This window comes from Pleurodeles waltl, chromosome 11 (assembly GCF_031143425.1).
Source record: "Pleurodeles waltl isolate 20211129_DDA chromosome 11, aPleWal1.hap1.20221129, whole genome shotgun sequence".
Lineage (NCBI taxonomy): Eukaryota > Metazoa > Chordata > Amphibia > Caudata > Salamandridae > Pleurodeles > Pleurodeles waltl.
The window spans coordinates 53982072-54007305 of record NC_090450.1 but is presented as its reverse complement, the minus strand read 5'-3'; the positions used below and the strand labels follow the sequence as shown (position 1 = coordinate 54007305).

Here is a 25234-nt window from a genome sequence, read left to right as displayed (position 1 = left end):
CATCAACTCATTAATGGGCTCTCAACGGGATGCCGCCTTGGTTGATACTGGGGCTATGGAACACACTTGCTCCTCGATCATTTTTGGCGCAGACTTTCCGGTTCTGTCATCTGCCAAAGTGGAAGATCTCCTACTTTCCATGACTTGTACTTAATTTGGAACTTTTCTAAATTGACATTTTCATTGAATTCGGTTATAAGCCACGTGCTCATGTTTTAAATTGCCAAGTAGTGTACTTGTGTGTCCTTTTAACTTGTCAAAATTGAGTAGGATTTTATATATATCTTAGGTTGAGAAATTTTAGTTTTGGCTTGAACCACTTTCTATCAACAAGGGGAGGGTGCTGTGTAGCCATTTTAGTTATAGCTCCACGCACGTTAGTTTAATACATTAGGCCACTGTGCACCTTGACCCATATATATTTTATTCAGCTTTGCATTGTTATTTTTACAATAACCAGTTTTACGGTCTTGTTTTAATTTCTTCAATCTAACTTTTTTGCTTAGCCCAGCACTGTGTTCTCATACAACACATTCTTGATCACTCTGTGCTTCAGTCAAGGCTACAGTTTGGTACAATGCCGATAAACGTGTTAGAGGTTTAGTCTCCAACACTCGTAGAAAATACACATCCTTACGTAGGGACATTTTCTTAGAACATCATCTGTGTTATTATAAAAACACTTCCTAGTCCCATTATACGTCAAGAGGGAGATTCCAGCCAGGGAACCACAACTGTACGCTGAATGCTTCGCTGAAGATGCTAACGCAGACTACAGGCCTTCGCTCAGGTATGAGGGTTGATGTCCTCCCGGGGGAACCAGAAAGGCAGGATTAGAGCTTAACATGCTGTGCTCAAAATATGATTTAGATAGAAAACAGTCCATCGATCCTAGTGGCAATATGATAGCATTATTCTTATGCTTCACTCTTATCGTCACCATTTCAATATTGTTGTGTCGTTCTGGTTATTGCAGCTCACACTTTGCTATCTAAAATGCAGTCGTTTTATTAAACCAATCTTTAAAATTTATACTGCTTTTATTGTCATTTATATATGAGACCAAATGGTGAATGAGAGAACAGGGTGCAACCTGAGTGACCACGACTTCCCTGAGAAGTAAGATATGTCATGCACTCGGCTGCCCAATCATCTCTACCTTTTGGGAGAGATGAGGCACTGCTAGTTAGCCGGAGCAAAACCCGGATTCGTAGCAACAGGTGTCACCCACCGTGGGTCAGACTCAGTCTCCCACACTGTGGACGATCTTGCTGCTCAAAATCCAGTAGTCTCGTTAGAATAATGAGAGCCTACACGACAGTTCCATGCTCCTCCCTCATTAACCTGTATCTAAAGGCCATGCTATAAAATTTAACAAAATTATAGAATAAATGTATAAATTGTATCACTGCTCTTGCCTAAAACATAATTTGTCCATGTCCAGCAATAATCACTTGAACGATGCTTGACTAGTGTGACTATTTGAAAATTGAGCTACAAACCTGTATCCAACAATCTAAATAGATGCAGGTCAACATATTCCCTTAAGTAAGCTAAAGATGACTAATACCGCAGCATGATTCTCTTAGAAGAACAAGCCATGTTCTATTTGATTTTACAATGCATGGTATACAGAATATTGTGTATAAAAGACTATGCTTAAGAAAGTGTTATCTTCTAGATCCTCAGGTCCTGCACATTCTACCGCAAACAACAGACTGGCCATCATCTGCTTCTCAACATTATTTGCTGACCATAGGTTTCAAAACCAAAGAAGATGGATGTTTCTTAGACAAGTTATCAAACAGGAAACAACCAACATTCATAGGTACAGTATTTTCATCAAATGTAATGACATTATTGTAAAACACATAAATTTGTAAATTATTAAAGATATAGTTATAATCCATCAAGGGCAATTGTCATTCATTATATGACAAAAGAACGTGACTAAGGGCTTCTCAATGTTTTTAAGCAGGAGATTTGTGAGCAGTTGAAAGTTAATATGTGAGTTTAAGAAGGTGATTGTCCATTTTGGCCACCAGGAACTCCATGTCATCGGACATTAGGAATGAACTGGAGCCCAGATTTTCAAACATTTCACGCAGTGCAGTGCAGCAAGTGAAGTTACTGCTCTCCTTTGAAAGAAAGGGAGTGAAGGGAACTGTGTTGTAGGACTCCTGTTGTAGTAACTAGACTGCTGGATTTTGGGCAGCAGCACCACTGAGCATAAGGGACTGAGTCTGATCCCTCACCATGTGCCTGCTTTCGGCCTAGTACTTGCAGCTAGCTAGCAGCTACTCGCCAGTACCAGAGGTAAAAGTGATTTGTGGCAGCCTATCGCATGACACTCCGACTCCTGAGGGAAGTCATGGTAGAACAGATTCTACCCCTTTCTCTCAGTTATACAAGTCTCAGACATGCAAAGACAAAACAGAAGCAGGATCGTGGTTCAATATTGTTTAATGAAGCAACTGCTTTCTATTAAAAAGACATGAGGATAATATGAGGATAAGGATAATGAAACACAACACTATTACAGCAGTGACCAGGAAAGTGAAACACAGGAAGAGTCCCATCATATTGTCTCAATAGCGTATCTAATGTCCCTACCTACACTACTAAGTTTCTACATGAAAGAAAATAGCGGTGTTAGCCCTAATCCGCCTTTTTGGTCGGAGAAGAAAGCCCAATTCCAATACCTGTATTCAAAGGTAAAGAAGAGGTCTGTTAGTCTGCTGGGACCCCTTCCACGTAGACGAAGAAGAAGCTTAGGATTTCAGCAGAAACTGCAACAACGTGCAGCATGGGGTGGCAGGATGACTGGAATGTACCCTCTAAGTTGGTGGGGACAGCATGTTGTTTTATAATATAACATCCTGTTGTTCTGAGAACTGCTTTGACGTGACAACACATTTTTCTGTGCAGAGTAGACATTGTACTCTCTGGACCGGCAATACCCATTACCAGTACCTATTGTGTGCAGCCTTGGATTGAGCACAGGATGAAATGTTGTGCAAAGAAATGAATAACAAATTCTTCATGGAAGGGAAATGATAAAAATAATAAAACATACCCACTAAAACCAAGCCTTGCTAAAATAATAAGAGGAGTAAAATGACAAGTGACTATGTGAGAGGGCACAGGCCTCAGACACAAGGTAAAATAAATGTGCTATACTTTAAAAGAAATAGTGCAGTTCTGCTAGATGACTTTAGTCTGCCGAGAGTCAATGCAGGCACCCTTACGGTCATTTTGGGCCTCTCAGAAATGCAGCCACCTATCTGAGGAGCCGGCAGGTTGCTGATCCCTTGGCATGGAGGAGTAGCACCCCTGGAATCTGTGGCTGCTGGACCCCTGGCTGAATGGCACTTGTGTTTTTGAACTAGTCAAGGGATGTTCCTGTGCTGGCACAGAGTGTCTTCATGACTTTGTGGCTGAAGGTGGGTGCTGAGTGATACTTTCCAACTACACAGCCCCTAAGATACTAGGGGCCAGATTTACAAGGCCCTTGCCCCCCTTAACACTAAATTAGCGGCAACATTTTTGCTGCAAATGTGACAATAACAGGCCACTACCATAGCGCCATATTTACAGGGTGGCACAAACTAGGTTTGTGCCACCTTGTAAAACCTTTGCGCCGCATCATTTGCATAATATATGCATGATGTACGCAAAAGGGGCATTCCCTCGTTAGACAGTCACTACAAATGGCACAATGGAATATACAAGATTCCATTGTACCATTTCTAGCATAACTTTTAACACCTGTTTTAATCAGGCATTAAAATAAGTCTCCCATTGACTTAATGGACCTATTAACACTATACTGGATTGGTGTAATTTCTTTTTTTTACTCTAATCCAGTATAATGTTACATTGGCGTCAAAAAATTACACTATTGCCCTTAACATGCCCCATGGTGCACCGTATTTTAAATATGGCCCTACCATGGTGGCATTATGGGACGTGAGGGGCCACTAGGTCTTGCATGCTCAGTTCTTTGTTTTGCACAGTACTGTGTATGTTAGCTGTTAAGTTAACTCATGCGATTATTTATGGGCTGATAACTGTGGTGGCCAACCTACAGATAAGATGTTAGAAATGCATTAGGTCAACCTTAAACTTTGATCCTTCTCAACTTGCTAAAATGAGTAACATTGAGTTGAATGATACTAAAGATGGCAGCTAGTTAGCAGGCTTCCAGGTAAAAAAAAAAAAGACCTTTCTGATGGATACAACTACCTGTGGATTCCTCACCTCATGAATACTCCCATGGCGCCAGCATTCTACGGAAATCTTCTTACTAGTCTCTGCACGTCGACGAGGACGTCACTGTCTCGCACGCGACGCCGTCTGACGTCATACAGGCAATAAGAGGTCCTCGACGACGTGCGGACGTCAGTTCCCTTTTTTCCGTGCATTCGAAACGGTTATCTTCGAGGGAGCAACTGTTACTCTTGCGGTTACAGTGTATATCTTGCTGCGTACTCTTTCTCTGTGGAAATAATGTCGCAGAGAAAGTCTGGATTTAAGCCTTGTCGTGAGTGTGGAGGCAAGATGTCGGTGACGGATCCTCATTCCGATTGCCTTTGGTGTTTGAGCTCCGACCACGACGTCTCGACTTGTGATTCGTGTCAGCACATGAATCCGAAGGCCATTAAAGAACGCGAGGCGAAGCTGTTTATGGCCAAGTCAAAGGAGAAGCATCACAAGAAAAAGTCTTCTCCAAGACATCGGCGTCATCGAGACTCCCGGCGCCGTAGAGAATCTCGGCGTCATTCAAGGGAGGCTCGTTCCAGGTCTCCGGATCGGCGCCGGAGGACATGGGAGGTCAGCCCCACGGTGACGCCGCATCCTTCGACGCCGTTGCTCTCTCCGACGTCTCCAACTTCGCCTGGACAGGCGTCGGTGATTGAGGTATTGGAGCCTCAGGTGTTTTCTCCTGCGCAGACGCCGAGGCCGGCGTCGGGGTCGCCTCCGAGTCAGGCACCCCAGTATCCGGCTTTTCCCACCCCTGGAGCCGATAGTTCCGCATTCTTGAATGCGATGTATGCCATCTTCCAACAGATGGCTCCAGGGGGTGCTCCGGCTGGGCCTTTGGCCTTTTCTTTGGGTGATCCTGCGCCTCTTCGGCCGGCACCCTTTATGCCCTTTCTCCCATTTGGGAACGTGGGCTCGGCGCCAGTGTCGGCGCCGGTGGCCGCTCCGATGGCTTCGGAGGGATTGGCCCCAGGGATTTCCATCCCGTCGACGTCGAGATTTCGGCCTGTGACTCCGGTGGGTTCATCCGTTTCATCTGCTCTTCAGTCGGCGCCGAAGTTACCTGTGGCGCCGGATGCGGCGTCGGTGGCTTCGGAAGATCGGCGCCGATCTCCGACTTCGGCGGAGGTGTTGTCGACTCCGCGGATTGAGCAACGACTGCATTCAAGGAGGCGTGCTCTCCGGGTACTAGAGGAGCAGGAGTACCAACGAGCCCTAGAGGAAGGAGAGCTAGAGGACTCTGGTGATGGGCTGCGTGGACTGGAGTCGGCCAGTGGGCTGGACACTTCCCCTGAGTGGGACCTTTCGTCCCCGGGGGAATATACCGAGGAAGCTGCTTCCTTTCATACAGTGGTACGGAAGGCAGCTAGTTTTTTGGACCTGCCTTTGCCGGTGGTGGAGGCGAAACAAAACCTTTTGACAGAGGTGTTGCATCCGGCCTCAGCCGCGGCGGAGCCTCTATTACCTTTTAATGACGCTCTGCTGGATCCGGTTTTAGAGGTGTGGAAGAAGCCGGCATCTTCCCCAGCAGTTCACAGAGCCGTGGCCAGGAGGTATCGGACGGCTCCAACTGATCCTGGTTTCCTATCTAGGCACCCTACGCCGGAGAGCTTGGTTGTGCAGGCCTCCTGTTCGTCCAAGTCAGCGCCTGGTTCTTTCCCGACGGTGCCTGGGGACAGAGACTCAAAAAAGCTAGAGGCGCAGTCGAAGAAGATTTTTTCGTCCTGCAGTCTGGCGTTAAAAGCCACTAATGCGACCTGTATCCTGGGGAGGTATATTCATGCTCTGATGGATGACATCTCCTCTTCGTTTACAGAGCTTCCCCAGGGTCTTTTGGATCTTGTCTCTGATGCCCAGGCTGCTGCGACCCAAATTATCCAGACGGGTCTGGATACCACCGACTCGGTAGCCAGAGCAATGGGCACAACTGTGGTGGAAAGGAGACAGGCCTGGCTACGTAACTCGGGCTTTTCGGCAGATGTACAGTCCACATTGTTGGATCTCCCGTTTGATGGGGACAAACTGTTTGGGGCTAAGGCTGATTCGGCCTTGGAACGTTTTAAGGAGAGCAGGGCCACGGCTAAGTCGTTGGGACTCCAAGCTCCTTCTTCCACGGCCTCTTCCAGATTCTTCAGGAGGTTTCGTGGATTTGGGCGTGGCTCTTCCTCCTCTTCCTTTCGGGGAAGATATCAGCAACCTGCCTCTTCCCATCCCTATAGATCTTTTAGGGGGAGGGGTAGGGTCCGCACCAGGGGAGCCTCTCAGCAGCACTCTTCCTCTTCCTCATCCTCTGGCGGGGTGCAGCAGGGGAAGCAGCCTTAGGCTTCCACCATTTCCCACTCACTCCTCTCCTGTAGGGGGAAGATTACAGCATTTTCTCACCAAATGGGAGACTGTTACGTCGGACACTTGGGTTCTCAGTGTTGTGGGCAAAGGCTACACCCTTCCCTTTCGGGAGTTTCCGCCCCTCATCCCGCCCCGCCCTTCGTATTGTTCACAAGAACACCTCCTGTTGCTAGAACAGGAGGTAGAAGTCCTCCTTTTAAAGGGCGCGGTGGAGTTGGTCCCGGAGCAGGAAAGGGGTCAAGGAGTTTACTCAAGGTATTTCCTGATTCCCAAGAAGGATGGTCGTTTGAGACCAATTCTGGACCTGAGGATCTTGAATTGGTTCCTCAAGCAGGAAAAGTTCAAGATGCTGACCCTAGCACAGGTGCTTTTGGCGTTGAACATGGAAGACTGGATGGTGTCTGTCGACTTGCAGGATGCTTACTTTCATATCCCGATACTCAAGTCACACAGGAAGTATCTCCGGTTTGTGGTGGGATCGCAACACTACCAGTTTGCGGTCCTTCCGTTTGGTCTTACTTCAGCACCTCGAGTCTTCACGAAGGTGATGTCGGTGGTTGCGGCAGAGCTCAGAAGGAAGGGGATAGCAGTATTCCCTTACTTGGACGATTGGTTGATCAAAGCCAAGTCCCCGAAGCTTGTGTTGCGTCATCTGCAGTCAACAACCCAGTTGTTGTTCGACCTGGGCTTTTCGGTGAACGAGCCCAAATCTCACCTGGAGCCCTCTCAGCGCCTCCTGTTCATAGGGGCAGTACTGGATACGACATTGGGTCGGGCCTTTCCTCCGCCTCAGCGGATTCAAGATATTCAGGATTTGGTTCCAATGTTTCGAAATGGAGCGGTAGTTCCAGTCCTCAAGGTCCTTCGTCTGCTCGGTCTTTTTGCCTCCTGCATTCTGTTGGTCACGCATGCTCGCTGGCACATGAGGGCTCTTCAGTGGTGCCTCCGAAGGCAGTGGTCTCAACACAGAGGGGATCTAGAGGGTACTGTCAAGATCTCCAGAGATGCTGCTGTGGATTTGAAGTGGTGGATTGCAAGCAACAATCTTTCACAAGGAAAACCGTTCCAGCAGTCGCCACCAGTGGCCACAGTCATAACGGATGCTTCCACTCTAGGGTGGGGAGCTCATCTGGGGGATCTGGAGATCAAAGGTCTTTGGTCTCCAGAGGAACAGATTTTTCACATCAATCTGTTAGAGTTACGGGCTGTACGTCTGGCTCTCAAGGCCTTCCTCCCTTCCCTTCATGGTCAGTCGGTACAGGTCCTAACGGACAATACTACCACGATGTGGTACATAAACAAGCAGGGAGGAGTGGGGTCGTACCTTCTCTGCAGAGAAGCTCTTCGACTATGTCCTGGGCAAAGGACCATCGGATTTGCTTGATAGCAAACCATCTGGCCGGAGTCTTGAACGTGCGTGCGGACAGTCTCAGTCGCCACTTCTCGGCAGACCACGAGTGGCGTCTCCATCCAGATCAAGTCCGTTTAATCTTCCAGAAGTGGGGGTTTCCTCGGGTAGATCTGTTCGCCACTCGAGAGAACGCGCATTGTCCGTTGTTCTGCAGCCTTCAGTATCCGATGCAGGAAGCATTGGGGGACGCGTTTCAAATGACCTGGTGCGGCCAGTTGCTTTACGCGTTTCCTCCCATACCCTTGATTCCTCGAGTATTGAGGAAGATTCGCCAAGACCGGGCTCTAGTAATCGTAATAGCTCCGGATTGGCCAAGGAGGGTGTGGTACTCCGACCTTCTCCAACTCTCAACGTGCCCGCCGCTCCGTCTCCCTTTCAGGGCAGACCTCCTCTCGCAGTCGCAGGGGCAGGTTCTACACCCCAACCTCCAGAGTCTGCACCTACATGCCTGGAGATTGAACGGGGCAACCTGAGTTCCTTCTCTCTCCCGCCTGAGGTAGTGGATGTTATATTAGCGGCCAGGCGACACTCCACTAAATCTATCTACGCTAATAGGTGGTCTAAATTTGTTGCGTGGTGTGGAGAGAGGCAGATTGATCCTTTACAAGCTCATCTATCGGACGTTTTGTCTTTTGCTCTATCTCTGGCGCAGAAAGGTTGTGCAGTGGCTACCATTAAAGGTTATTTATCGGCCTTGTCAGCCTTCATATGTCTTCCAGACCAACCATCTTTATTTAAATCCCCTATTGTTATCAGATTCTTGAAAGGCCTTCTAAATCAATATCCTCCAAAGCCATTCGTTATGCCGCAATGGGATTTGTCCTTAGTCCTGACTTTCCTTATGGGGTCCCCTTTAGAACCTATGCATTCTTGCCCCTTGAGGTATTTGTTTTTAAAAACAGTCTTCCTGATAGCTATAACATCAGCAAGGAGAGTGAGTGAGTTGCAGGCCTTATCAGTAAAACCCCCTTATACAACTTTTTATGGGGATAAGGTGGTGTTGAGGACCAAGGCTGCTTTCCTCCCGAAGGTTGTTTCACCCTTCCATTTGGCTCAGGCAATTACTTTGTCCACGTTCTATCCTCCGCCTCATCCTTCCAAAGAGGAAGAAAGACTGCACCGTCTGGATCCAAAGAGAGCGTTGAGCTTCTTTATCGATAGAACAAAGGATTTCAGGCTGGAGGATCAGCTGTTTATTGGATACGTGGGCAAGAGGAGAGGAAAGGCAGTCCACAAGAGAACACTATCCAGGTGGGTTGTTCTTTGCATTAAAATATGTTACTCTTTGGCAAAGAAGGATCCTCCTGAGGGCATTAGAGCTCATTCCACCAGAGCTAAGTCGGCCACTTCGGCCTTAGCCAGAGGTGTTCCTGTGGTCGACATCTGCAAGGCCGCAACTTGGTCGTCCCTTCACACTTTTGCAAAACATTACTGTTTAGATTCTGAGGTTAGAAGGGACGGCCATTTTGCACGGTCAGTGCTGCAGGATTTCTTGGTTTGACCATTTAGGCACCCACCGCCGGGCGTGGTACTGCTTTGGGACTCTATTCATGAGGTGAGGAATCCACAGGTAGTTGTATCCATCAGAAGATCGAGTTACTTACCTTCGGTAACGACTTTTCTGGTGGATACATTAGCTACCTGTGGATTCCTCACGGTCCCACCCGCCTCCCCGTTGCCTTTATGGTCTTACCAAGTAATCCTTGAGTGCGCTCCTCTTGATCTTTGAGGGTGCAATAGATGTATATATATAATATTTATATATATATATGTATATATGTATATATCTTTGTGTATATACTTGGTGTGTGTATATATTTTAAAAGAGAGATTTTATATATATATATGTACATAAAGAAGATTTACAGTTATTCATACAATGTGGTGTATTTTTACAATATAATGGATGTTGCTTTGTTCTTTCATTGCATTGCCTGGTTGTTCTCATGCACGTAAAAAATGATTGGTACTGACGTCCGCACGTCGTCGAGGACCTCTTATTGCCTGTATGACGTCAGACGGCGTCGCGTGCGAGACAGTGACGTCCTCGTCGACGTGCAGAGACTAGTAAGAAGATTTCCGTAGAATGCTGGCGCCATGGGAGTATTCATGAGGTGAGGAATCCACAGGTAGCTAATGTATCCACCAGAAAAGTCGTTACCGAAGGTAAGTAACTCGTTCTTCTCTGCTATTTAACCAGTACCCTGGCTATGTAGACGAAGTTAGGTGCTGTTTGGCCACTAGCTGTGTAAATAGGTGCGTGGACTTTTTTAACTTAGACCACTGACGTAATTTCGGAAACATAAATATTGTGTGAAAATAATATTGTGTCAAAAAATAAAGAAGACCAAAATATTGAGAAGGTAACTACAAACAGGTAAGTATAGCTTTACTGTTCTTAACCACATATCTACGTACCTTGAAGAGATATATATCTCTTCAAGGTGTATTTATGTGGAGTTATATATAGTAAAACTTTGCTTACCCATAGAAAATTAGGTACCTATAGAAAATAATTTTGTCCTTGATATTTTTTACACTATATTTTGTTCCACGATATTTCTGTTTCCCAAATTCTGTCTAAACACCTTTTAATTTTAAAAGTTTAATATTGGCACTGCAAGACTAAGGGGGTCATTACGACCCTGGCGGAAGGTGGAGAACCGGCGGTAAGACCGCCAACAGGCTGGTGGTCTTATCTTGTGGAATTATGACCATGGCGGTTACCGCCATGGTCATCCGCCGGTTCTCCGGGCGGAGACGACCGCCGGGCTGGAGACCTGGGTCTCCATCCCGGCAGCCGTCATTATACTGCCGGCGGTATTTGGACCCGGCTTACCGCATTGGATTTCCAGCGGTTTGAACCGCCATGAAATCCATGGCGGTAAGCACTATCAGTGCCAAGGAATTCCTTCCCTGGCACTGATAGGGGTCTCCCGCACCCCCACCCGGACTCCCTCCCCTAAACCCCCCCACCACCCCTGCCACCCCCCAAAGGTGGCAGGGCCCCCCTCCCCACCCCGACCCCCAACATCACATAACTCACACACACCCGACACGCATGCAGGCACCACCAACACACACACACACGCACACACCCCGACATACATGCCAACATCTACACACACAGTCAGACACGCACACCCACATTCAAACATACACGCACACATCCATACAGACATACCCACAGACATACACGCACTCATTCCCAAACATGCATCACCCCCACACGCATACATGCACTCACATACCCCCTCTACATACTCAGACGCACGCCCCCATGCACACACACAACACACCCCCACCCCCCTCCCCTAACGGACGATCGACTTACCTGGTCCGTTGATCCTCCGGGAGGGGACGGGAGGCATGGGGGCAGCTCCGCCGACACCACACCGCCAACAGAACACTGGCACGGCGAATCACAGGACGTGATTCGCTGGGCGGTGTTCTGTTGGCGTGGCAGTGGAGGTGGAGCAACCTCCACTTTCCCGCCAGTATGGCTGTTGGCGGCTCTCCGTCCGTAAAGGGACGGAGAGCTGCCAACGGTCATAATAGGCCGAGTGGCAAACCGCCTGCACTGGCGGTCTTCCGCACGGCGGTCCCTCTGCGGTCTTTAAAAAAGATCGCCGAGGTCAAAATGACCCCCTAAGAGCCTTGAGGATGAATGGCTCAAATGGACATCTTTAGTGAGTCAACAGATGCTTACTTTTAACTGTGTCTCTGACTTTTGAAAAAAAGCACAGTGATATGGTTGTTTTTTCAGTTAGTGCTTTTGTTGCTTTCGGAACAAATCCCACATACAATATTTTGTCTTCATAATTACAGTGGGGATCATGTGGACATTGGACTGTGCAGACGTGAGTTCAGGTGCCTCAAGGCTACTGACACTGTGAGATCTATTCGCATCCCTTGTTCTCTCGTCTGCTTAGACATGCAGTTAAATTGAAGGAGACTACAGGAATATGAGAACGTGTTATAAAAGAAAACACTGGTGTTGATACAGAACACTCCAAAAGTGCAATACTTATATGAGGGACATCTGGTAAAATCCCACTGAGTGGCACTGGAAAGGGATGGAGACAGCCCTCCCAAGATAATTGAAGTGTACTGCCTGCATTTCTATGACTTGAGGGTGGAGTCCAGCGACTGAAGTGAGAAAGAAAGGAGATAAGGTTCCCCTGTGGAATTCAAAAAGAGAACCTTGTTAAGATGGGTCCCCTGATTACTTGTGCTTCCAGATATCTCCATGTGTGACAGACTGGAAGTATTGGGGGTAAGACTGAAGCTTCTGTTTGTCAGGTTAGGAAGTTTCTAGGCAGGGCTTTTCCCATTGTGTATCTGATTACTGCTACAAGGGTGGCTGAATGACGGCTAGCTGTAAGATCTTAAACTTCAGCATGCTTATTTTGTGGATCGTCCAGATTGGAGACAGCCCCAGTGCCACTAGCCCAGGAAAGCATTACTTTACACAAATGCAATAAGACAGACCTGTTGTCCTTCATCTCATCCTAATTATCAGAGGGAAAAACTGATGGAACATCTGTGGCCCAACCATTTAAAATACAGAATTCCTAATTTTGCATTTTCCTTCTATCAGATTTTATGGGAAAATGAAATTATATTTTTTATTTATACCCATTTGTGAGTGCTGATTTGGTGTGTGCGTGCTGGGGGTCTTATGGTGTGCAGTGGTATTGTAAGACACACAAATCATGTTCCTGCCTTCTACAGTTTTGCACACAATCTCAGAAAGTCTTCATACTATTCCCAAAAAACCTGCATGAAAACGGACCTTGAATTAAAACTTCTAGTGAAATAATTCTTACAAATATATCTCTCTTATTGTATCTCTACAAACTGCCCAAACTCGTTTCAAAGATCATGCAGCTGCAATTATCAATTCCTAATGCCTGCTAGCACAGTTATTACTACTGCCAACCAATGTATGAATTGTTCATGTACACCTCCCACTAAAGAACGCATCTAACTCTTATTAATGTAATCCGCTACATATACATTGCCCTTGGGACTACTTTAGGGGTAACGTACATGTAGTCAAATGGAAGGTTTGGGCCTGGCATGTGGGTACACTTGCCAGGTCGAATTGGCATTGCAAGATTGCATACAGACACTGCAGTGCCAAGTCTGAGACACGTTTACAGGCCTATTCTTGTGGGTGGCACAATCAGTGCTGCAGGCCCACTAGTTGCATTTGATTTACAAGCCTGGTCGCCTCTAGTGCACTTCATTAGGGACATATTTGTAGATCAAATATGCCCATCACGGATAACCAATCACCAATACCATTTAGACAGAGAGAACTTGCACTTTAGCACTGGTTAGCAGTGGTAAAGTGCCTAGAGTTTCAAAATCAGCAAAAATGGCTGAATCTAGGTCCAAGACCTCAGCTGCCCTACGCACCACCATAGCGAAAGAAGCACCCTCCTCCCTAGCCACATTAGGAGGAGAGAGCATACCAGTATCTGGAGACGTGTCCAGTCCACTGGCCTCCCCTAGATCCTCATACCAGTCCTGTTGGAATCCAGATTCTAAAGGGTCCTCAGACCCCTCCCATTCCTCTCCTGTGTCTGGCTGTTCTAAATAATGCTCAGACAATGATCTGGGCCGAATTGGCACCGTCGATGTCGGCCCCCCTCCACTGCGCCCAAGCCCTCCTAGTGTGGTTCTGCGGGATCATGTCCGTCCAGTTGGAGGGAGGATTCATTTTCATCTCCCTCACTGACTTTCCATCACCACGGACAGGTGGGTCCTGGAGATCATACGGAAGGGCTACTCCCTTCCCTTCCAGTCTTTCCCTCCCAATCTTTCCCTCCTTCTATCCCTCCGACAAAGGAATGGCTGATGGAGGACCATCTAGCTTTGCTCCGCGAGACAGTTACAGCTCTCTTGGCCAAGGGAGCCATAGAAAGAGTCCCGATATCAGAAGTAGGCAGTGGTTGTTATTCCCACTACTTTCTGATTCCCAAAAAGAACAAAGGCCTTCGCCCTATCTTGGATTTAAGGGACGTCAATCTCTTCCTCAAGAAGGAGAAATTCAAGATGCTCACTCTTGCTCAGGTTTTGTCTGCCCTAGACCAAGGAGACTGGATGGTAGCGTGGATTTGCAGGATGTATATTTCCATATTCCTATCCTGCCAGCCCACAGGCGTTACCTGCGGTTGAAGGTGGGCCATGAGCACTTTCAGTTTACCGTGCTTCCTTTTGGTCTCACCAGTGCCTCTCGGGTGTTCACAAAGGTGATGGCAGTGGTGGCAGCTCATTTGCGCAGGTCAGGGATTTCAGTCTTCCCCTACCTAGACGATTGGCTGTTGAAGGCTCCTACACCCCAGGCTCTCGTCACCCACCTCCAGACGACGGCAGACCTCTTGCATTTGCTGGGGTTCACTATAAATGTGCCGAAGTCACACCTGACTCCTTCTCAGAAGCTCACTTTCATCTGAGCTGTTCTGGACACAAACTGTAAACTGTAAACTTTGCACTTGTATAGCGCACTACTCACCCGTTAGGGTCTCAAGGCGCTGTACTCATACCGCTATGGAACCCCTCCTGGCTTTTCCCTGTGAGGTGCCCACTCCTGGGCACCCCCAGGGTGAAGCCAGGCATCCAAGCGCTGTTGGGGCCGTTGTGGAGATTAAGCAAGCTATTGCCCAGAGTTGCAGAGTGGGACTCATTAATTAGATTAGGCACCGAGGCGAGAATTATCTGGTCCAAGGGAATTGAGCCCAAGACCTGCCGAAGCGGGACTTGAACCCTGGTCTTGAGCCAGAGCTCTGCTTCAGGGTCTGCCGCTCTAACCACTGTGCCACACTTCTCCACAGTGCAGTATAGGGCTTATCCTCCCAATTGGCAGGTCCAGGATATTCAGGTTATGATTCCGATGTTTCGGCCTCTATCCTGGATCTCGGTGAGACAGACTCTGAGGCTGCTGGGAGTCGTGGCTTCCTGCATCCTGTTGGTCAAGCGTGCCAGATGGCGCATGAGGGCTCTGCAGTGGGACCTGAAGTTCCAATGGGCACAGCATCAGGGAAATCTTAACCTGCAAAAGATCTGCAGTGGTGGTTAGTGAACTGCGAGTGGGTCAAAGGCAGACCCCTCTCCCTTCCCCAACCAGATCTAATGGTAGTGACAGATGCGTCACCATCTGGGGGAGGTGGAGATCAGAGGTCACTGGTCTCTGGCGGAATCCGGCCTCCACATCAACTTGTTGGAGGTTCGGGCGATCCGGCTAGCATTAAAAGCATTTCTTCCTGTTGTGAAAGGGAAGGTGGTGCAGGTGTTCCCGGACAACACTACCGCAATGTGGTACTGCAACAAGCAGGGCGGTGTGGGGTCGTGTACCCTTTGTCAAGAGGCTTTACGTCTCTGGACATGGCTGGAACAGCAGGGCATGACCCTGGTGGTTCAACACCTGGCAGGTTCTCTGAACGCCAGAGCAGACAAACTCAGCCGAAAATGCTTAGAGGATCACAAATGGTGTCTCCATCCGGAGGTGGCGCAAGGACTCTTTCAGCAGTGGGGAGAGCCTTGGTTAGATCTGTTCGCCTCCGCACAGAACGCGCAATGTCAGCAGTTTTGCACGTTGGAGTTTCTAAGGGGGCTATCGCTAGGCGACGCTTTTCGTCGCGAGTGGAGTTCAGGCCTCCTGTACGCCTTTCCGCCTATACCACTTCTGCCCAGAGCTCTGAAGAAAATCAAGAACGACCGAGCCCAAGTAATCCTAGTGGCTCCGGATTGGGCACGGAGAGTTTGGTATCCAGAGCTTCTCAAAATGAGCATCGGTCCTCCAATCAGGCTGCCTCTTCAGGAGGCTCTTCTGTCGCAGCAGCAGGGGAAGGTTCTCCACCCGAACCTGTCAACTCTGCACCTTCATGCGTGGAGATTGAGCGGCGACAGTTGATGGTTTATGACCTCCCTCCCGAGGTCTGTGATGTCATTCTGGCAGCCAGGCGTCCCTCTACTAAGTCGATCTACGCCTGCCATTGGAAACGTTTTGTTTCATATTGTTCAGAGAGGTCTATTGATCCTCTTTCTTCTTCTCTGTCTAACATCCTTTTGTTTATTTTGTCTCTCGCCCAGTAGGGTCCCTCCTTGGGGACTCTCAAGGGCATTCTTGCAGCCTTATCAGCTTTTCTTCAGTTGCCTGATCAACCATCTCTGTTTAAATCACCTATAGTACAAAGGTTTTTGAAAGGGCTTGTACATCTATTCCCGCCTGTGCCTTTCGTTATGCCCCAGTGGGATCTTAATTTGGTTCTTACCTTCCTTATGTGTGCTCCCTTCGAGCCCTTGCATAATTGTCCTCTTCGGCTGCTCACTATTAAGGCGGCCTTTTTGGTGGCAATTACATCTGCCAGAAGTGTTAGTGAGCTACAGGCTATGTCATCAAAACCGCCGTATCTCACAATCTTTCCTGAAAAAGTGGTTTTCAGAACTCGTGCCTCTTTCCTCCCCAAGGTGGTGACCCCTTTCCATCTGGGTCAAAATATCACCCTGCCCACCTTCTTTGCACCACTGCAACCCTCTAAGGAAGAGGAGCGTCTCCATCGGCTGGACCCAAAAAGAACGTTATTGTTCTACCTTGACCACACTAAAGAGTTCCGGGTGGACGACCAACTCTTTGTGGGGTACGTTGGTGCAAAGAAGGGTTTGGCAGTGCAGAAACGATCCATTTCGCGCTGGGTCGTTCTCTGTATAAAAATATGCTACGCTTTGGAGAAGAAGCAGCCTCCCGAGGGCTTGAGAGCTCATTCTACTAGGGGAAAAGCTGCCACCACTGCACTAGCACATGGCGTACCAGTGGTGGACATCTGTCAGGCTGCAACGTGGGCTTCTTTGCACACGTTTGCAAAACACTACTGCCTAGATAGCCAGGTGAGAAGAGAGGAGCATTTTGCCCGTTCTGTCTTGCAGGACTTCCTAGTATAAAAAAATAATAATAATAATAATCTCCTTCAGACCCACCGCCATGGGTTATAGCTTGGGTATCTATTCTAAGGTAAGGAAGCTGCAGCTAGAAGTCTCTATCAGATGAACAAGTTACTTACCTTTGGTAACGAGGTATCTGGTAGAGACTCTATCTAGCTGCAGATTCCTTACACCCGCCCAAGCCTCCCTGCTCTGCAGAAATTTTTCTTATGTAGATATGTATATATATGTATATTTGTATTTATGTGTACATATGTATATTTTTGATCTTGGTATTTTTTTTGCCTTTCTTAAAGGCATGAAAAATGTTTTACTTCAAACAGTCAAAGAGGTAAAATACATAGTGGTTGGTTCTTCCAGGACTCTGCGCTTCTGGCGTGGGAAGTTGTGGAAAAGAACTGACGTACGCACCGAGACGGCATCTATATAGACAACGTGACGTCATAGACGGCTCCAACGACACTGACGACGCACGCGGAGCTGGTCGACGCACGCGGATCCGAGCGACGACGCCCGACTGCACACGCGCAGGGTACTGCTCAGAAAAAACTCCGGATTCGAAGCTGACGCCAGGGAATTCTAAGGTAAGGAATCTGCAGCTAGATAGTCTCTACCAGATACCTCATTACCGAAGGTAAGTAACTTGGTCTTCTATCTGTTCCCAAAGGGAAACTGCACTTTAATTATATTTAAAGGCAGCCCCATATTAACCTATGAGAGAGATAGGCTTTGCAACACTGAAAACCAAATTGAGCAGTATTCCACTGTTAGGACATCTAAAACACATCAGTACCTGCCCCACCTTTAACATACACTGCACCCTGCCCATGGGGATACCTAGGGCTACCTTGGGGCGCATGTATAAAAAGGGAAGGGTTGGGCTTGGCAAGAGGGTACACTTGCCAGGTTGAAATGGCAGTGCAAGACGACTGCACACACACAGACACTGCATTGGCAAGTCTCAGACATGTTTACAGGGCTACTCATGTGGGTGGCATAATCAGTGCTGCAGGCCCACAAGTAGCATTTGATTTATAGGCCCTAAGCATCTTTAGTGCACTTTACTAGGGGCTTACTAGTAAATTAAATATGCCAATCATGGAAAAGCCAATTACACATACAATTTCACACAGGTAGCACTTGCATTCTAGCAATGGTCAAAAGTGCCCAGAGTAACAAACTGCAAAAACAAAGTCCAGCACATAGCAACAACCTGGGAAGTAGAGGCAAAAGGTTAGGGGAGACCACGCTAAGGATGCCAGGTCTAACAAATACACTGGGGGGTGCCTGCGTTATGGTCGGGATAGTTTTGACTAGGCAGGGGGACATGCCTGCACAAAAAATATCCTCTGAGGCTTTTTTCTCCTTGTATGTTTGCTGCAAAATGCAGCATATATGCAAAGATGAAATAATGAGGAGAAATAAAGATATTTCTCCTTGTTACTTCAGCCACAGGCAGGTGTATAATTGTGACACAAACCCATGCATACAACTCATTGTAAATATTGGTTGGCATCAGAATCCATGATTGGATGCACATGCACCATCTGTGAAAGGCGTCCCTGATGCAAAATATTGCAAGGCAGTGGAATGTCCGTCATTGTATTGCTATTTTATTCAATGCAATGACAATTGACATTTCATGCAAGAAAGACCAAGTATTCCCACAGCTACATGTTATTCTCAATTTCTGAAGGAATAACTTCAAATATCCTTTAATTCCTGTGGCACATCAGCCAGAATTGGAGATCTCTTCACTAAATAACGAGGCATGTGTAGCAAAGCTCAAAATATAAAGACTTTGGGCCTTATTTACGAGGCCCTTGCCCCACCATGTCATCACTTTTAGTGACAGTCAGTGGTGCTGTGCCTTGCTTCATATCTACAAGGTGGCGTTAAGCCACCTTACGCAGCTTAATGCAGCCTTGTAAATATGGGCTGCCCTGATGCAGTTTTCTGTGACAAGGAGGCGTGCAATTGGTGTTTCTGTGCATTCTGTGGGTGCATTCTGCAGCACACATAGAAGGACGAAATCACCATTAATGATTCTTTATGTGCAGGAAGGCGTCACTTCCTACACATAAACAATCACCCCAGCATGAGGCATCCTTGCACAATGACGCAAGAGTGGCTGCATTGGCGCTAGACAGGTGATGTAGTGCCAACACAGGGGAACAGACGGATGCACCATATTCTTGCCATTAAGGCGCATCTCTGCGTTTTGGAAATGACGCAGCTCGGCGCAGCAATATTGCTTTCTGTACCGCGCTGAGCTGTTTCCTACTAAATGAGGCCCTCTGTTTATTATTTATACAATTATACACAGGGCCACTGAAATTGTGTGATTCTGCAGCGTGGCATTTTTTTCATAGTTATGGATGTGCCACATTTTTTGCCACATCATTCATCATCCGCTGCATAATCTGCAGATAAAAAAACCTCTAGCTTAAACATTTCCAATTTTACTAAAACTGTAGCACTGGAAGGCCCTTTGCAAAGGCAAAGGTTTGCAGGTCACTTTTCTGTTGCTTGTTATACGATTATGCACAGGGCCACTGGAATTGTGTGATTGTGCAGCCGTGCCATTTTTTCATTACTAAGCATTTTTGCCACATCATTCATCATCTGCTGCATGTTCTGCAGACTAAAAAAAAAAAACTAGCTCAGACATTTCAAATTTTACTAAAAATGCAGCAACACACATTGTTGCAAAGGTTAGCTGGTCACCTTTCTGTTGCTTGTTGCTATATTTAGGAGTTAAACTGGTACCAGTGAGGTGCAACCTAAACCCAGAGTGTTAACAAGGTTAAAAAATAATACAATCACAAACGTGCCACATTTTGCTGCATGATTTGTCTTTTCCTGCCACATCATTTAGTCAAACCTGTCGCATAACGATGCCCTTTCCTGTCTCATAATTCCAGTGGCTCGGTCTACACAGTACAAAGTACACTGTAGAATTGTATTCGAGTTACGATTGCTTTTTTATTAAAGTGGGCTCAAGTTTCTTTCGAGTTTTCCCTAAACATAGGAACACCGGACCAGTACCAGGATATATATTCTGTTTATAATATACAGTTGGTCAGTGGCGGCCTGCAATTTAAGAGGGAGGGTGGCGGGCGGGAAGCACACTCACACTCACTCATTCATTCACACACGCACGCACATCCATTCACAACACTCATCAACATTCAAACATACACGCACGCACCAAACATTCATTAAAAAAAAACCACACACACTTACCTTCCTTGTGGAGGTTCCAGGAGGGTTGGGATTACTATCTTCCCTCTCTGGCTGACCTTAGGTTAGCCAGTAAGGGAAGGCAGCAGTCCAAACTTAGTCACAGAGTGGTATGGGGTCAGTGAGACTTCAGACCCCTCCCCACTCTGTGACAAGGTGTCACTGATTGACACTCGCCCCGGGCTCTTTAAGGCTTAAACATGAAGCACCCAGATCGAAGTCTATGGGTGACGCTTCCTGTCGTCACCAACGGGGAGGGCCTCGAGACACCTTTGCTGAGCTGAGGAGGTCACGCCTACAGGAGCTGTGACCTCTCCAGCCCAGCAAAGTTCAGCTCAGGCAGCCAGGAGTCTGCACAAATCGTGCATGTCTTACTCCTGGCTGCCTGATTTGAAAATGAAGAGTGTCTGTCAGGCTGATCTTTGCTCAGCCTGACCGGCACTCTTCATGAGGGGCTTCAGGGCGGAGGGGCATGGGCCCTCCGTCCTAAGGGACAGGCCGCGGCTGTAGTTGGTACTGCTTGCCTTGACTCTCTTTGAATGTCTGCAGAGATAAATGGCGACTTCGATTTCTTGGCTGTAGCCATCCTTCTTTGAAGTCTAAGGCATGCAATTTTTATTCTGCGCACATCCTCGACATTTAAAGGCCTGCTTCTTCTAGGTCACTCTGCGGGTGTTGATGCTCATTTAATGCACCAGGCTAATGCAGATGAGGTTTTCCCTACAGGAAATAGGCCTGCAGCTACGACTAGCATCTAGACCGGAAACCACAACAGCGTTTTAAATAGATGTGCTTGCAACGCACCTAAGGTGCTTAGCTCGGGTCACCTTAGGTATACGACTGAATTTTCAAAAACAAGCTGAGAGGTCAGCAATTAAATGTAGTCTCGGTGGTTTTGAAAAATGAATCGAATAATATAATAGGTCCTGCTGCTTATCTCTCTACCTATATGAATTTTGTAATTAACACTGGCAGGCGTTTTTGTCTTTCAGAACACAAAAATCCCTTCTGCCCATTCACCAAAGATGAGACCGCGAAGCATCTTGAGAGCTTTGGGAAGAGGATACTGCCTATACTGGATTTTATTAGATGCACCAAACTAGCTGTGGGTACATTTTTTATTATATATTTGTTCAAGGGATCTGAAATGAGAGGTACAGTATATCAATGAATAGTGATGATTCTCTTTATATTTGCGTGTACAAGAATTCACATCTCGTTCTAAATAGTAGCTTTTCCATAGCATGAGACTGGTGGAGCACCAATGTGATGAACCGTCCTTGTTTTATATTATACTTCTTTGTTTATCATTTAATCTAAGCTGGTATAATTTATTGAGAATGTTTGGTCCCTTTTAGACTTTACTTTTGTAGAGTTTGAGAGATAAGGGCCTGACTCCAGGTCTCCACGCCCAACATTGTTTTCTGCTTAGCACCGAAATTGAATTAGGCTTCACACTGGCAAGTAGCAAAATCTTAAGTACCCACCTTTTCAGAGTTAAGGGCTGAAATGTAAATCAATTGTCAGGTACTGAGATTCATTTTTAATAAATGTACCTGGATCATTAATGATATAGTTGATGTTTCATCTGAAAAAAAATTAAAAAACAACATATTTTGCAAAATAACCTAATGCACTGAGACTGGACTGTCTCTTTCATAGCTACGTTGTGTCGGGTGCTGGGGCAGGAAGCTGCTTTTTTTGTGGACATTGCAACTAGTAACTCTTGTTTTCATTATGAATGCTACCCTACTAACTCAAACCATCAACATTTTAAACTTCTCAAATGAATGTAGATTTTACTTGTTTCTTCTCTTTTTAAGTAGCTATGCTTATTTATTTTATAGACAAACACTTAAAAGTAAAGGTGGTAATGAAATGAGGTAAGAAGTTACATATCATAAAAATCTCACAACAAAGTTCACTGCAAACCCTAGTTTTGTTAAGCTGACTAGTAACCGTCTGCCGGGCTAGCACAATACCATAGTTAGATAAAAATGTGAGCGATCTACAAAGGAAATACTTTCTGGAGCTGCATTGGTGATAATCCGAAACAATATTGATTTACAGTGAGGTAAAGACGTTGGTTTCTGCACAGAAGTAGTTTTGGAGTATCGTTACTCTGTTGGTGAGGTCTGCAATCATGTATCACTCTGGATGGAGATGGTGATCCGGGTTTAAGACAGAAACCAAATAAGTCAATTTATGTGGCCATTTGCACTGGACATGAAAGCAAAGTTCTTATGTTAGTACTGAATTTAGTTGTTCCCAAACCTCAGTGTGGTGCCTGCTAAAGCATCTCATGGTTATTCAGAAAATTGTCTCTCCATCTGCTTCAGATAGGCATTCAATCATCTAACACTTTCTCAGTCTGAGGCTGGCCATACCTGCGATCTTTTGGATCTGAAGACAATTGTGATTGAGGATTCAGGATTATGTGCAGTTGTTGCATTCCATATTAAATGATGTCACTATTATAGGGAATTTACTACTAAAACAGGTATAGTTGAGATAAAGTGTATGTCTTGGTATGTGAGCACCCCAAAGATCGAGTAGAAAAACATAATGGGACCCTAATATCGAGAACAAAATATTAAGGGACAAAATATAAACAGGTTGATTTTCTATGCCTAATTCCACATATATGTACCTTAATGATATATATGTCTTTGGGGCATGTAGATGTGGAGTTAAGAGTAATAAATCAATACTTCCTCTAGGTACATTTACCTTACGACACTTTGGTCCTCAAAAATTGCCCTTGCTAGTAAGGTATCATCTTTATCTTATTCTCGACATTCAGTAGTACAATTGTCCAGGTAAAATCAGTTTACATTAAGATACAATCTGCTTTGCAGAAAATTGACCTATTTTTTTGAAGTGACAAATGGCAAAATTGAGATGGAGCCTATCCAGGCACTTGGATTGCTTTCCAATGTAACACTTTATAGGTTCCCATTAGGGATGCTCTTCATCCTACACAAAAGAATTTGCATAATAAGAGGAAAAAGTATTTTGCCTAGATTAGTCAATCACGAATGTAAATGGACCATTGCAAGCTTGAACTTCTCACTTAAACTCTGACCAAAGAAAATATGAGGAAATGGGGAGAGGAGAGTGGTCCTACCTGTGGGGCCTAAGAATGGACACAAAACATTTTCACAATTCGTAAATCGTGCTTAGGTCACACATCATCCTCATTAAAAACCTTTTTGTGTATCTATTCAGTACTGTGCCACACTGCCACTTTCACTGAGATCTATTTCCGAAGAGCTTCCTCCAAATCAGCCTGAAAATAAAATAGCATGCAGAGGTCCACCTAATTAAAATAACAATGCTAGGCTCCAATAATCTCAAATTGGATTTTTGGCTCAATTTCATAATACGTTCACATACTGTAGTGGATCAGGTTATTGTGTGATGTGTGAGCTCAATCAAACGTAAGGAGAAGTGCAGATGTTTTCCTAAAGCAGATCACCTGGTTGTGTATATGAGAACCAAAGAACAGTGGTAAAAATCTTATTTCCTTTCTTTGGTTGTTCAAAACCTACAGTTCTATGCTCTACAACAGGAAACCATTGAAATACCAAAATCTCTAGCAGTCTACTCGAGGAAAATCAGATTGCTTTGCTACTGAAGAGGCCCTACTGGGATATTTAGTTAGATGGCCATCTCAATTGGTGTGATTGCTACACCACAACTCATTGGTGCTGTAGTCCAGACAAAGAGCACTTTGAAGTTAAAAACACATATTCCAGAAGACCAACTTGAATTCTATATTTCATGAGAGTGTGATCAAGACCACTGGGAGAGGCATTATCCTAGATTATCCTACAGAGAGTGAAATCTTATTAAGAATGGGCTACTTCTTTTACTAGCACCACTGTGAGCTTCAACAACAAGTCCATCATAAAAAAGCAGACAGTTTCTTTTGTGAGTGCAGTTTTTGATGCTAAATGATTCCTTTATCGGGGAGAAATAATTAGGTAGATTTGAAATATGGGGAAAAGAGACTGATGTCTTAAGACCCTAAAATGTTTTAATCAAACCTCAACTTCATTTTTAGTTTGTTAATAGCCTCATACCTTAGGGGCCCATCAATGTAACTGTTGCTGTTAGTTAACATGATTGTTATAAATGGTATTGTTGTTTTATTGGGGTATGAGCGCTGATCAAGCAGCAATCACCGAAATTGAATTAGGCTTCACACTGGCAAGTAGCAAAATCTTAAGTACCCACCTTTTCAGAGTTAAGGGCTGAAATGTAAATCAATTGTCAGGTACTGAGATTCATTTTTAATAACTGTACCTGGATCATTAATGATATAGTTGATGTTTCATCTGAAAAAAATTGAAAAAACAACATATTTTGCAAAATAACCTAATGCACTGAGACTGGACTGTCTCTTTCATAGCTAAGTTGTGTCGGGTGCTGGGGCAGGAAGCTGCTTTTCTTGTGGACATTGCAACTAGTAACTCTTGTTTTCATTATGAATGCTACCCTACTAACTCAAACCATCAACATTTTAAACTTCTCAAATGAATGTAGATTTTACTTGTTTCTTCTCTTTTTAAGTAGCTATGCTTATTTATTTTATAGACAAACACTTAAAAGTAAAGGTGGTAATGAAATCAGGTAAGAAGTTACATATCATAAAAATCTCACAACAAAGTTCACTGCAAACCCTAGTTTTGTTAAGCTGACTAGTAACCGTCTGCCGGGCTAGCACAATACCATAGTTAGATAAAAATGTGAGCGATCTACAAAGGAAATACTTTCTGGAGCTACATTGGTGATAATCCGAAACAATCCTAATTAGAATAAGGTTCAGGCAAACCCTAAAGTAACCTTTGCTCACCCTCTGGTAGGTTGGCATAGAGCAGTCAGGCTTACCTGAGAAGCAGTGTGTTAAGAATTTGTGCAACACTTCCAACAGTAGAAGAGTGAAAACAGTACAAAAAGTCCCTAAATTAGAGAAATAGATCAAAATATAATACATAAAACAGGACCAAAATAACAAAA

At 45.6% G+C, this 25234-nt stretch overlaps 1 protein-coding gene across 1 annotated transcript in view; it reads left to right on the top strand.

Annotated features, from left to right (window-relative positions):
- Positions 1-25234, top strand: part of SPATA16 (spermatogenesis associated 16) — a 552592-nt gene that overhangs the window by 354273 nt on the left and 173085 nt on the right. Inside the window, exons 6-7 of the mRNA XM_069212614.1 lie at positions 1682-1828; positions 21205-21317. Coding sequence (XP_069068715.1) covers positions 1682-1828; positions 21205-21317 — 260 coding nt within the window. The remainder of the gene's footprint in view (positions 1-1681; positions 1829-21204; positions 21318-25234) is intronic.